This window comes from Melitaea cinxia, chromosome 3, assembly GCF_905220565.1.
Source record: "Melitaea cinxia chromosome 3, ilMelCinx1.1, whole genome shotgun sequence".
In the NCBI taxonomy this organism is placed as follows: domain Eukaryota; kingdom Metazoa; phylum Arthropoda; class Insecta; order Lepidoptera; family Nymphalidae; genus Melitaea; species Melitaea cinxia.
The window spans coordinates 15,147,388-15,161,936 of record NC_059396.1 but is presented as its reverse complement, the minus strand read 5'-3'; the positions used below and the strand labels follow the sequence as shown (position 1 = coordinate 15,161,936).

Here is a 14,549-nt window from a genome sequence, read left to right as displayed (position 1 = left end):
TTTAAAACTAAACATCCAACTAAAGATGTCTGGGTAGCGGTCCTATTTGTATTTGATGACCTTCTAAATCCCTATTCAACAATTCTACTTATGTATACAAGAGAACAATCTCGAAGGTATTAAATCTATATGAATAAATAATAACATTAATAATTTATTAAACATTTCTTAAACAAAAGTTTTACAGATCACAAAATGTGTGGAAATAAAACCCATTTCATCTTGGGCAAATAAAAAAGTAACGCTTTAAAACAAAATACGGTACAGTAACACGTTTATGTGGAAAGAGAATCTAACTACAATATAACAACAATATTATTGCAACAAAACATAGTACATTAATTATAAAATAGACAATTTATTATTTGCCAATCGGCAATAGAAAAACATCTATAAGTGCGCTACAAAATTTAGCGATTTGAAATAGAGCTTAAATAGAAAGCTTACACCGATTAAAATTTCCAATTGTGCGTTTATGTAAATCCATACCTACTTCATCCATTTCAACAGAATATGTACAAAAATATAAGCACAAGTAGGTAATTAATTTTTTATAGTTCTTTTTTAAAGAATTATTACCGTTTGACTTTCTTGTATTCTTTTACATAATCTATTAAAATGCATGAGACCCTCAGACTAAAAGAGTATACTTTTTTCTCTGAGACTATGCTTAAAATACTACTCCCATATACTTATTATTCTCTCTCTTTTTGTTGCCACTAGTAATATGATCATAAAAGTTTCAGACCAGATGCGTGATAAGTACCTACTTTAGATAATTTTTTTCTCTTAAACAAGATTGCTCAGCTTTTTAAATAATTATAATAACATTCTTATGACTCATTATTTACCATATGAAAAAAATAATAGTAAAATTCTTTCTCTATTTGTACTAAAATAAATATATGTTATGGAAATAATCGAAATATTTCCAACATTTTCACAATACTTTAAATTGTGTTCTTTTAAGGTAGGTACTAATATATTTTATTATGATTTATTCTTTTTGTCAAGTATATACCTACTTTGAAACATATTTTTTAAAAGATTGCAAAATGTATTTCTTGAAAAAAAGTACTAAGGAGTCGTACATAACGAACATACGTTCGCAAATGATGGTTGGGGGGCTTTGTTTAGTGATATGGGATATAAATTAATAACGCTTCATACTCAACGACCCGTAGTGGGATTTTCTCCTGTGTTGGGGGTCCGAACACACACAATACACAAGCACAAACGCCCAGACCACAACAAACATCTATAAGGCCAATATAAATGTCTGTCGTGAGCGGGAATCGAACCCGCGACCGCCAGCGCAACAGCCATTGACGTAACCACTGCACTACACGCGCGTCGTCAAAACGTTTAACAGAGGATCGAGGCGCTCTAAGAAAATGTGATATTCGCACTTCATAATTTTTCTGGTTTCATAGCTTGATTGGTCTTAAATATCGGATACGAAATACCTCGGTCTGACTATTTTATTATCAGAAGCAGAAAACTAAAACTGTCACACAAATATTTTACCAATGATTAAACCCTCGATATTATGATTATATGTATTTTTACATAAAATAACTATTTAATTGAATACCTCCAAGATTAAATAACATTAAAAACTAATTCCAAAGTTTTATACGACCAAAGTAACAAAATGTAATCGGTATTAAAATTTCAAACGTCTTTTTTTACGTTTATATCTAACAGAATATTACTATTACTTCCTTCTAAGGTAATTGAAGCTTGAAAACTAATACGGTACGAATATACGTCACTAGGTTTTTAATGAAGATTATTATTTTATAAGTATTCGTTGCAAACCGTTGCAGAAATGCGCAAGAATAATTAATTTCTTCTATGTTTAAATTTAGAATAAGAAGATACACTTCGAACACATGCTCCAAATACGAAAAACAACGCATCCTCGAAAAACAAAAAGCAGTTTATAAATACATAAACTACTTATAAAAAATTTATATTACCATATAAGGAAACTAAATAATAGGTTAAAATATTTATGTATCATGTAGGTAATGAACAACTTTTACGTAGAGATCATTTTTTATAGAATAACTTACATTAACTATGAAACGAATTACTTAAAACTAAATATAAAAATAGGCACCAATGTTATAAGCAAACTACTTCTATTTTATATTTTAAAGTATGAGCTAAAATAAACGAAATATTTAAATTTTAAAAGGAATTAGTTGACTAATTTTTTACATCTAATTATTTAAATATTCTATTTAATAGTAAGTGCTTTTATATTAATAAACAACCACTCTGTACCCTTTATCAAAAGTTTGATAATAATTTTTTGAACATTTGACACTCTAATAAAGCATTCAAATATTTCGCGCCTAAAAAAATTTTTACCCTGAGAAGGATATTTCATTTATTTGAGATAGTTCTCGACTTAAGTAAATATACATATTGTTTGTCATTGACATAAGGTACAGATCAAAAAGACATAATCACTGACAGCAGATTTGGCTAGTTTAGACTGTCACAGTTGCTTCTAAATTATACGTTGTTCTAGAAATCATGCACGACCCAAGGGGATGTATGGGCTCAAAGTCGGGTTGTTCTATTGTAGCAGCTAAAAAACAAAACATCTGGATTAATAAATTTGCAAACTCTGTAGTAAATTTTTAACAACATGATTTGTAACAACATTCTCTAATTACTATATGGTACACACACTAGTGGCCACTTACAATATCCTATCTCTCTGCGATTCTATAAAATGAATATTAACCCATTTTGTAACAAGATTAGGTATTGAAAAGTATTTTATGTTGATTTAAATTATTACATTTTTAACAGTAATCCTTCACATTCGTTTTATTTCATATACAAAATCTGTTAAATAATTGAACAAAATTGTTAATTTTACAGCTATCAAGAATAATTATTATAATTGATGACCCTAAAAAGAACACATACATATTGTAATTATGTAAAATGCGACATCAAGCTATACGTCTGGCTACTATTATCAAGAAAGTGTAGGTATTATTATTAGATATAGTATTAGTATTATTAGTAAGTATATCGTCAAAAGACAGGCTTAGATCTTTTATCACTATAAGTAGTTACTGTCCGAAATCAAACTCCTAAAATAAATACGTAATCGTTATTGCGAACATTAAACGATAAGGCCATTCATAAATTACGTCACACGAAATTCGCGATTTTTTGACCCCTACCCCATTCTTGTTATATATGTATGTTCACATTTATGAGAACCCCTTTCCTGTACCTAGTGTGACGTCACATATTTTACAAGATTACAAGGAAAAGTTACAAATGTAGAATATCAGTTTAGACGTTTTTTTTTTTCAATTTCCATTTAAATTATTTTTCAATAAAATCAACATCAATCAAAGATAGATACAAAATACTACATCTACATTTATAAATTACTACATCGAGTGTCAATAAGTCAATAAAATAATATAAACTTTAATTTTGTAAGTTATAGTTAACAGGGATGTAGCTCAAATATCATATTTTAATAATAACAATTAGATATATAATATTTTGAAACGTGATGTCAATTTTTGGACTCCTTCCCATCCCTTGTCCGACAATGTGACACTTCGTCGACCCCCTCACCCATAACGTGTGACTTACTTTATGGATGGCCCCTAAATATTATAAAAAAGGCTTAATCTACACTAATATTATAAGGCTTAAAAGTTTGATTGTTTGATTGTTTTTTAAACGCGCTAATCACATTCAATAATTCTAATTGAAAAATTATTTTTGTGTATTAATTTTGTTCTAATTGAAAAATTATTTTTTTGTCGAATAGCCAATTTACCGAAGAAGTCTATAGGCTATTTTTTTCCCTCAAATTAACAAAGGCGAAACCGTGGGGCACAGCTAGTATAAATATATTTTAATAAAAGTGACGTAAATATAATACGTAATATACTAAATAAAATATTTGTAGAAATCATATTAAATTATAATATTTTATAATGTAACATCCGTGACAAATATAAATTTAAGTGACTCGAGTGTAATATACCTAATACAGGTGTGCATGTGTAAACAAAAATGACGTCATGTGCCGCAGTATCTAGACGTGACCTAGACGAGTCTGATATTTTAATTCCAAGTATACATGTACGATACCTATCACCTTTAAAGAAAAAACACATATGGCAGACAAAATCATAGACAGATAAGATATTGAAAGTGCCGCAGATAAAATACCATTGAAACACACATCTATCGATACGATATAGATAAAAAAAGGCATGGAAAATATCGTATTACTAAAGATAATACACGTTAATTGCATAAACGGATTGTTCTTATTAGATTTATCTAGATCGATTAGTTTTATATAATAAGAACAGTCCGTTGATTGATATCTTTTTCCCTGACCTCTGTGTGATTGTCTGTTGTAATTTCTTCTTATTATGTATCTCGTTTCAGCAACTACATTGTAAAGTATTTAAGTATGTACACTGCCTGTACAAACTACCTTTTTACCATATGGGCAAAACGGGAACGCATTACATATAAAACGAATTTTATATTGTTTTGTGTTAAGTATATCAAAGACTTATAATAGATAGATTAATTTTAATGTATAGTCTCATTTTTATATTCGCATAAGTCTTAAGCGTCTTTATTTAACTTAAGTGGTATTCGAAATTTTGCTGTATTAATCGACGCGCGTCTGTCTAATGAAAGGCGTGAGAAGTATGAGCGTGATTCGATTGCGGTACCTCTCGAGCAGACGGCGCTTGAGGTCTGGCGGGTACGTCACGTAGATGTAGTGGTCGTCGTGGTCGTCTTCCGAGCCGTCCTCGTGGGCGAGCCGCTCGCGCGCCGGCGACGAATGCGTCGTCATAGAGACGGACCCACTGCCCGCCACACTGCCTTCCTCGGAGCTATTACAAGAAGGATTCGTAAAAGCGATCAACTCCCAAATCAGAGCTTTTAGCTCCAGTTAAACATACCTATACTCAATATGTTTTTCTGTACAATATTGATAACTTACTCGAACACAATCCATATAATGTAGTAGCACATGCAAAGAGCCAGGGCGAGTCCCGTCGCCAGCGCCAGCAGTAGTGGCCAGGGGAAAGCTCGCGTGGCTGGAGCCGTATCCTCCCAGTAACGGTCACAGCTAAGATACCAGCACACAGCGCGCTGCATCTCCTCTTTATTTTAATGTTGCAAAATAAATTTATGTTAGCAACGTTGTTATTCATTTTATTAAATACATATAATTATGTTAAATATACTTTTCCAAATATTCGTTTATTTCATTACCAGTATGATTTAAAAAAAGTTAAGAGTCTGAATGATTTTTTTATCAGAGTAAGAAATATCGACAGAGAATGCAAGTTATCTTGTAGAATATAAAATTCTCCCCTATCAATAACTATTGAAATAGGGAAAAGATGGAAATCTTTAAATCGTAACTATGTATATAAAAAATTACCATTATATATTTATGTTATAATTTGAAAATTTGATTTCAATTTTTAATATAAATAATAATGTTAACCTTCTAGTTCAGTAAATTGGTGTTGCGTCAGGTGTAAAAGAAGCGTCGCTATACAGGAATGAACTACTTTTTCACAGCGCACCTTAAATAACAAAAAACGATAAATAAATCTTTTAATTAATTAATTTAAATTAAAGATTATAATAGATTGAATGAAACTGTGACTTGATTTATGGAAACCTTGAGGCCTTGTAGATGCGCCGGGTCGCAAGCAGCTCTTTCAGCTTGCAAATCTGCAAGCCTTTTCTGGCGGCTGTCTGGAGGTAATGATGATTCGACTGTATCAGCGTCGCATAGTTCAGCTGTTTGATTGTTGTCGCCATCATTCTCTTCACTTTTCTTCTCTTCAACATCTAGAATATTTTTTGGATTGCTTAACATGCAAATTTATATATTCTTTTACCTCAACTAAAATTCTGCACACTATAGGTAACTAAAGGTAGGTAAATATTTCTGTATGATAATTGAGGAATTACCAGATTCGTCAGTTTCAGCATCAGTCTTAGGACAATCCGCTAGAGGCACTGGAGGGGCAGATCTGGTTCGATGTCGCCGTCTCGTGGGTACACGCGCAACACTCCTTGTGGCTGCTGGTGCCAGGGCTTTCCGAGCTGCCTCTGCGTCCTGCCATAACTCTACATCAGTACTCGGCCCGCTTCCACCGTTGAGTAGGCCGTGCGCAACCAATACTTGGCAGCGCATTATGTCGCAGTAGTCTGCCAGACATACTGCGTCTTCTGCCTGCAAACATTAAGTAATATTTTTAAAAACCATCCTGATTCCCTGGTTACATAATGATGTAATTAATATACGTTTTTTTTTTTCATAACATACCCACACGGTCGTCTGTTCCTATGGTAAGCAATTTAATGCTTGTGTTATAGGTAACAGGCGGCTGATAGAGCTAAATACTTTTTTTTTTTATAAATATACATAGAAATATTACATATATAAATAGATAAATACAAATATTACACCCAGACTCAGGTGGGAATCGAACCCGCAACCCGAGGAGCGGAAAGCAGGGCCACTACAAACTGCGCCAACGAGCTAGTCGTTTAATGAAAGGTTCTTGGATCAACAGCAATCAATATAATTAATTTAATGTAACATACTTTGTTAATCTGGTTCTTGTGTCGCTGGTCGAAGTGCGTGTCTAGGTGTCGCTCCTCGTAAAAAGATTTGCCGCAAAAGGCACAAGTCCATTGTGAGGGACGGTGCTGCAACTTGGCAGCGTGCTGCGGCGCGAATATGTCGCGTGCCGGGTGAAATGGACATTCTAAAGGTAATTTCACCTAAAATAAAATATTAGTAATGAATCATCTAAAAGTATTTTTATATCCAAAAATGTGTTTCATCGCTTCAGCCTATCACAGTCCACTGCTGGACACAGGCCTCCCAAGTTCACATAATTACGCGCCAAAAATGGCGCGTAATTATGTGTTTTGCCCATAGTCACCATGCTAGGCAGGCAGGTTTGTAATCCCTGAGCTGGCTTTGTCGCACCGAAAACGCTGCTGCCGGTCTTCGGCCTGTATATTAGAAAGCCAACAGTTGGGTGGTTATCCCGCCATCGATCAGCTTTTTAAGTTCCAAGGTGGTAGTGGAACTGTGTTATCCCTTAGTCGCCTCTTGCGACACCCACGGGATGAGAGGGGCTACATTCTTTACTGTCGTAACCACACAGCAATTGTGTAGTTTATAAAAAAAACTACATTAATTTTAATGTAGTCACGGTAAAATCATCAAGAAATTTATAATTACTCAAAATAAAGAAAGCAATAAAATTCCGATTCAAGTAATTTGTACCCAATTAACATTCCTAGTTCGCGTGAAATAATGTAGAGGTTTTCAAAAACAATTAAACATTTATTATTTTTTCTCTAACAATTAGCAATTTATAATTTCTTAATTTACAAAATGATCTAAAAATATCACAATAGAAAAGAGTATATGAAAATAAGTCTTCTTCAAATTACCTGAAATCTTTCCAAAACCGGTAACCACTTGTTTTGTATGACTTTCCTTACGATTTTTGAGTTGTCACGTGAGCAAGTTATCTTGAAGACCGAGGGTCCCGGCCACGGAATCAGAGTTAGAAAGAGTAGGACCAAAACCTGAAGGACATAATATTATTTAAATTAATATCACGGCAATCCTCGTCGTTTGTAAATAGACGTGGTCAGCCTGCCATGTCAGATTTGAGATAATATGCGGTTCCTCTTCCGAATAAGCAGCATTATTCTCAACTTTTCTCAATGACTTTAATAAATTAAAAATTTAAACTTAAAAATTCCATTTTACTAACGATAGCATAAAATGTAATTTAGCAATAATAAAAACTAAAACAATAATGATGAATTCACGCCATATTTCATTATTTTAAGCTCATTTTGGATACTGAACTACAGTACTGTATAGGTTATGCTTGTGTTATTAAATTATCGATTTTTCGCATAACATCCTACGTTACTGGAGCATTTGGTAATAAAATTGAATACTCTTACCTCGAAAGTGAACGACGTGGTCCTCATTCATATCTTTTATTATCCAAAATAATGGATAAATCTTGTTTATCGTAAAACTTGTAAGTAGGAAGTCAACTTGTAAGTTTACAGGAGATTAACCTCTGGGTCTGTCAGCGGATAGCAATATACGCATGCGTATTTGAATACAATTCCCCTCGGCTGTGGCAACGTTAATAAATTTAAATCATGCAGCCCTACGGGGACAGGGGTGCCTTCCGTGTTAAACGTAACTAATAAAATAATATTAATCACTAATTTTTAAGTAAAATGTATATTTTTGTCATCCTTATCACGCATGTCATAAAATAATAAATTATAGAAAGAAGATACTATTATTTCTATAAACCTAGTTACATCCTATTTACTACACTACACACACACACTTAGATGAGCCTAAGGAGAGCCTTGAAATGTTAGGTATACCTACTAACGTAGTACATTTTAAATATTATTTTTGGGATTTTAAACGAAATTCTTATTTGCATTAATTCAGTCCTTATATTGTTTCACCCGACTTTATCGAGTCTGCACATTATTAGAGAAATATCATTATAAAAACAAATTGTAATAAAAAAATTGTTTATATTTTCTTGTGTAATATACATCGTGTCGTTAACGGTACCACTATTTTGAGTGCGGTACTAATAGTGATTAATAAAAATATAGTGATTAACAACTACTTCCTATCATATACGACCGCAGTTTATTCAACACACAAAGCGATAGGAAGCAATTAACAACCTAAAACAATTGGTGTTTGATAACAAATGACCGATACATTGCAAAAAGTTTTGGCTCGCGTTGCAGCGACCCTGTTACTTTCAATTGTAAATTACATTTTAAACGCAGATCAGTGCCGTTTTAAAAAAGTACAACTTGCAAACCAATTTTTTTATGTAATGCTTAAAATTGTATTTTTATGTATCGATATATAACTTTCTAAGAATAAAATTAAAAAATATACGGTGTATTTATATAAAATATGCAATACACATAATATATTATAATATTTTATGCAGTTAAATGATGTAATAAAAGCCTGGACTTATTAGTGATCGAAGATAAAAGTGAAATTATCTAAACGATAAAAAGGTACATTTAGATTAGCCATGAGATAACCTTTATACCCAATGTATCTACTATAAATGAAGAATTACTTCAATTCATATCAGACCTTTTATGACTACAAAAGTGTTATTTTTTTTTTTTAGATTTTAGATCAAACGTTTGTTTTTGTAGAAAATCTATATTGTTCAAAAATAGCAAATATAGCAAAAATTTTGAGGAGCTTATATTCAGCTGATGACGGAAAGGTATTAAAAATTATATTTTTTTTCTTTAATGTTTAAAGAGGGTTTGTTCAAGTGTTGAAAATGACACCATCATAGAACCATCTTAAAACTACCTTCGCTTACACGCTAAGTTATAAATACAATAAAGAATTTTTGCTTCTGACGATTGTGGATGACTTAATATTGCATTAACCATACCTATATCAAGCAGATTAATATCGTTAACAGTAATAAAGGTCTGCCTTTCCAGTTCGACCCGCACACATTCTATGAGTATGTGATAAACATCTTTAAAAATTATATTATTGTTGTTTTATATAAATGAATCGAAACAAACGTAGTTGACGGTATTTCATAGCATTTTTCCAATAAAGTTGCTTAGTTTAGTGGCTAGGCTTAGTTTCTTATAAGGTTCAAAAATATAAGTGTGTTTGCTCGCAAACGAAAAAAAGCGACTTCAATTACATCGACAAGTAATATAACGTAAGTAGACGAAAAAAAATATTAAACGCACTAGTCGTCATCATCAGATCCTGATTTCCTTATCATGGTACCACACTTGGGATATCTCCTTTCCAACAAAACAGAAGAAATAACACGCAATAGTCTAGACAATATTTTCAAATTTTCATGGTTTTGAGACGTTTTTGTAATTTCTGAGGTTCGTGTTTTTTATCGGTTATGGTTTTTAACATCACTTTAGAGTCTAACTGAAATTATAACTAAGTTACTACTTAGTATAGTATAGTATAGTAGTATTATATAAATACCTAAAAATATTATGTTTTAATTTATTGAATTATGAACTCTTTTTTTCTTATTCATATATGTTTGTGTGTGTGTGTGTGTGTGTGTGTGTGTGTGTGTGTGTGTGTGTGCATATATGTGTATATATATATCAATGATTTAATATTTTCGTTTGTACGTCTACCTACTTTAATTTCTGTCTGTAACCGTTCCTTTTTGGGTATGCTGGAAGAAATCTCTTACAGGGATAAGCACACCCATTATACGTGAGTCTCCATGACAAAATATTGTGTATAATCTTGTACGTATAAAAATTGTTAAATAAATAAATAAATAAAACTTCGAACGGAACTTGGGAGGGGGATTTAAGTTAGGGAAGATAGAAAGAGAGAGATAGTTACATTTCGTAAGTTTTACTTCAGTCGTGCGGTCTAAACTAAACCACACTCGTTTTTTTTTTATACGGACATATTTTATTACAAGAATATTAATTATTGTTAAAAAACACAGACAGTAACAGAGAAACGTAGACTTTGTAGTTTGACGCTGTCTTCGATTCGACTGTTTGTGGTTTACTTCATTTTATCAGAAACTTAAAGGCAGCTTCAGAGGATTTTTATTCCATATACACGACTTTATTTTTAGATTGGCTTGATTGTTTGGAAAGAACTCAGATGTTGTTGATATAATTCTACTTGGTATTTGTAGATACACCTAGCACTGCCGCGTATTAGGTTATAATAAAATGTCTACATTCAGCAAACTTTTTAACTCACTCTCGTATGGCCTCTTATGCCCTTTAGATATTACCAAATTTAATCGACTTTCAGTTCCTCCTTTTAAATACAATTATTTTAATTATTTCAGGGACTTTCGTTACATTAGATTATCATAATATTAGTAAACCTATACCGAAGATGATGAATATTATCTTGTTAAACTTTAAATCTACTTCAAAAGGACAATATTTAATATTATGTTATTCTAATCCTTCAAAGTACAATGTGATCTTGTTTGGAAAACGACGTTAAACCGTAACGCGCATGCTCCTTGCAGCCTCCGATCCCAACCCTCTCTGCTTCCTCAGTGCTCGTCACGTAATCATACGCGAACAGTTATGAAAACCAATAAATATTTTGCTATTTCTTTGCTTTATTCACGTGCTTAAATATCAATAAAAAAAAACTTATTATGGATTACAGTGCAAAGCAATGGCTTCACAATCGAAGCCGCTATGTGACATAAATTGTGTATTTTGAACAAAGAGATGTAATCACGTTTAGGTAAGTATTAGTTACACTTTATATATATACATATATATTATATTTGGTTTTAACTCTGTAATAACTTATTACAAGATCCACAGTAACAGTGCAGATTTTAAGGCACAAATATATCGCATATTACATAAATATTATATATTACAATGGTTTTTTTTTTTTTTTTGTTTAAAACACGTGCATATCTTAATCTTTCTAGTGTTTTAAAAATGTGTGTATTACTTTTTCAGAATGGCACTGACAATGAAAACAGTTGTGGGAAAATCACAGTTAATACCACTTCGACTGCGATATATATTCTTACTTGCAACAATATTTTGCGGCAGCTTCCTATTTCTTTTAAACAACAATGGAATTGACATATCATTTATTAACAACAACATTATTAGTTCTACATGGAAGACACGTAGATATGATTTAATAAACTCCGAAGACTCGTTTACTATAAAAACTGAAGGCTGCACTATTCCCGGATTGAATCCATTTGCTGAAGATATAAAACAATTCGTCGAAAACCCAAAAACTATAAAGCCATGTCACCAATCCAATATTTCGTTACTTGACAATAACGACACGCATATATGGATAAATAAATATAATTTGTTATATTACAACGTACCTCTAAACAATCATAACGTTACTTGCTGCTATAAGTCATTTTATAGACCTTTAGCGATTGTTGATATTTATTCTATGGATGTAGATGATAGAGTTAAATACGAATCATGTATTGAGTTTACAAGTGAAATAGAAGTTATGAATGAATTCGTAAGGGTCACTTGTAACTACAAGGAAAACGTTATTTATGAGCAATTTTTTCTTTTCACACCTAAAAAGCCATTCGTGTCGTTTAAGGATGAATTTTCAGAAACGTCTCAAAATCAAACTGCGTTTAATATCATAATAATGGGCATCGACGCCATTTCGAGACTAAACTTCTATAGAACAATGCCTAAGACTTTGACATATTTGAAAAAGAAAGGTGCCGTAGAATTTTATGGTTACAACAAAGTCGGTGATAATACATTTCCTAATTTAACCCCAATACTTCTTGGAATGAAGGACTCTGATCTGAAGAAAACTTGTTGGCCTAATACTAGAGCCACTTTTGACAACTGTCCTTTTATCTGGGATTGGTTCAAGGATGCCGGTTACTATACAGCCCTGGGTGAAGATACGGCTAATCTAGGGACTTTTAATTTTGAAAAATTTGGATTTAGCAGAACGCCCACTGATTACTATTTACATACTTTTATGCACGAAGCAGAGCGCTATACCGGGAACAATAGAGATTTTAATTCATTCATATGTATGGGTAATAAATACTTTTATAAAGTTCTTTTAGACTATATTGAAAAATTAACAGTAACTCTAAAGTCTTCCAAACTATTTGGTTTCTTTTGGGAAGTGACAATGAGTCATGACTATTTAAATTATCCAATGGCAATGGATGATAGTTACGAAGAATTTTTAAGAAAACTTGATTACACTAGATATTTGGATGATACGATTCTAATAATACTAAGCGATCACGGCATAAGATGGGGTGATATACGATTCACTAAGCAAGGTAGGTTAGAAGAACGTTTACCACTGATGCACATACTTCTACCTAACTCTTTTCGTAAAAAATATTCTGTTGCGTACGAAAATATGAAAATAAATAGTCATCGTCTTACAACTCCATTTGATGTTTATGCTACATTATTAGATCTTGTCGATATGGAAACAATAAAAAACGACAATATTAAAATACGAAGTAGATCGTCATATTCTCATGATAGAAGTATTAGTTTATTTCTCCCGGTTCCAAGAAATCGAACATGTAAAGTTGCAGGAATAGACGACCACTGGTGCACATGTCATAAAGGACAAAAAATAACAAACAATAGCATCGAAGCGTATGAAGCAGCTAGTTATTTAATGTCTCACTTGAACACGTTATTACGTGGACACCCACAATGTGCTCATCTTTCACTCGTTGAATTGGTTGAGATCACTGAAATGGTTGCTGGTACACCGTATGAAAAAGAAGTAGGTTGGCGGGAATTTTTGATTGTAGTCCGCACGAGTCCTGGTAACGGGGTCTTCGAAGCGACGTTACGTCGATACTCCCGCGAGTGGTCTCTAACAGGTACTATCAGCCGCCTAAATATGTACGGTGATCAGGGTCACTGCATACATCACTACCAATTGAAATTATATTGTTATTGCCATTAATTCTACATAAATAATTGACATAATTATAGGAGAATACAGTTCTGTGATATCATATGATAGTTAAACATTCAACGCAATTGAAAAATTGCTCAAAACGGGCCTATTCTCATGTGTTTATTATAGATATTTTTTATACACATAAAATGTGGCTTTAGAAATTAAAGTTTTCTAAAAGTATATTTTATTTTGAATAAGTTTTTAGTATGCATTATATAGAAATAACATATGCCTCTTTCTCCATATCGGAGAAGGATCAGAATTTAATCCACAACGCTGCTTCAATGCGGGTTGGCGGATATATTACCTACTATGAGTAACGATCGCTATTAGGTGTACATGATAACAACCGGGACCAACGGCTTAACGTGCTCTCTGAGGCATTGTGGGCCACAAACCAATGCTGTAACCGTTGCGTCAAGCGGCGGCGAAGAAATATACTGCATCGATAAAAAAATCACTTCCTATGTTCAATAATTTGTGTTCCGAACTAATCATGTCAGTTGAAAACACTTCCGTTAGTAACACTACATCTTATGGAAGAATTTTAGAAATTATATTGGTTGAATATTTATGTGATTGTATACACTTTATATACATAATAGAATAAGTATAGTGGCTAAGACTATAGTTGCCATCTATTTACACGATTAGTTACCATATAAATAATATCACTACGAATAGCATATTACTTTTGTAGTGTGTACGGTTGACGACAATAGTAACAACGACATTATAATTTACAATAGTAAATAAGTTATATATTACAAATATTGTAAATAATATAAGAGTAACGACTCATATCATGGTTGTATAGGAAAAATAGGCAACATATCAGGCATTAATATAATTATTAAATTATAGTAGAACTTGTACAAATTTTATTGATTTTAATACTTGAATCTCTGTTTTATAGCATAAGGTAACATTTACTAAAATAAGCAGTTTA

At 32.3% G+C, this 14,549-nt stretch overlaps 2 protein-coding genes across 2 annotated transcripts; one reads left to right on the top strand and one right to left on the bottom strand.

The window, feature by feature from the left end:
• Window positions 1–2,574: 2,574 nt before the first annotated feature.
• Window positions 2,575–8,070, bottom strand: LOC123669217. Its single transcript, XM_045602843.1, has 9 exons — window positions 8,044–8,070; window positions 7,516–7,653; window positions 6,652–6,831; window positions 6,013–6,277; window positions 5,717–5,889; window positions 5,537–5,618; window positions 5,024–5,186; window positions 4,749–4,913; window positions 2,575–2,602 (listed from the first exon to the last, which is right to left on the bottom strand). The coding sequence occupies exons 1-9, from the start codon at window positions 8,068–8,070 to the stop codon at window positions 2,575–2,577; spliced, it is 1,221 nt and encodes a 406-aa protein (XP_045458799.1).
• A 3,544-nt stretch (window positions 8,071–11,614) lies between these two features.
• LOC123667940 lies at window positions 11,615–14,210 on the top strand. The gene is given in 2 exon segments (XM_045601770.1): window positions 11,615–13,610; window positions 14,044–14,210. Coding segments are annotated over 2 exon segments (2,163 nt in total).
• Window positions 14,211–14,549: the final 339 nt, after the last annotated feature.

What these genes read in the sequence shown, in the direction of transcription:
- LOC123669217 (XM_045602843.1), bottom strand. Translation starts at nt 8,070, where the DNA reads ATGAGGACCACGTCGTTCACTTTCGAG. An exon ending in CGGTTTTGGAAAGATTTCAG is followed by an intron (nt 6,832 to 7,515) that starts GTAATTTGAAGA and finishes ATTTTATTTTAG; the next exon opens with GTGAAATTACCTTTAGAATG. An exon ending in CCAATTTACTGAACTAGAAG is followed by an intron (nt 5,187 to 5,536) that starts GTTAACATTATT and finishes ATTAAAATAAAG; the next exon opens with AGGAGATGCAGCGCGCTGTG.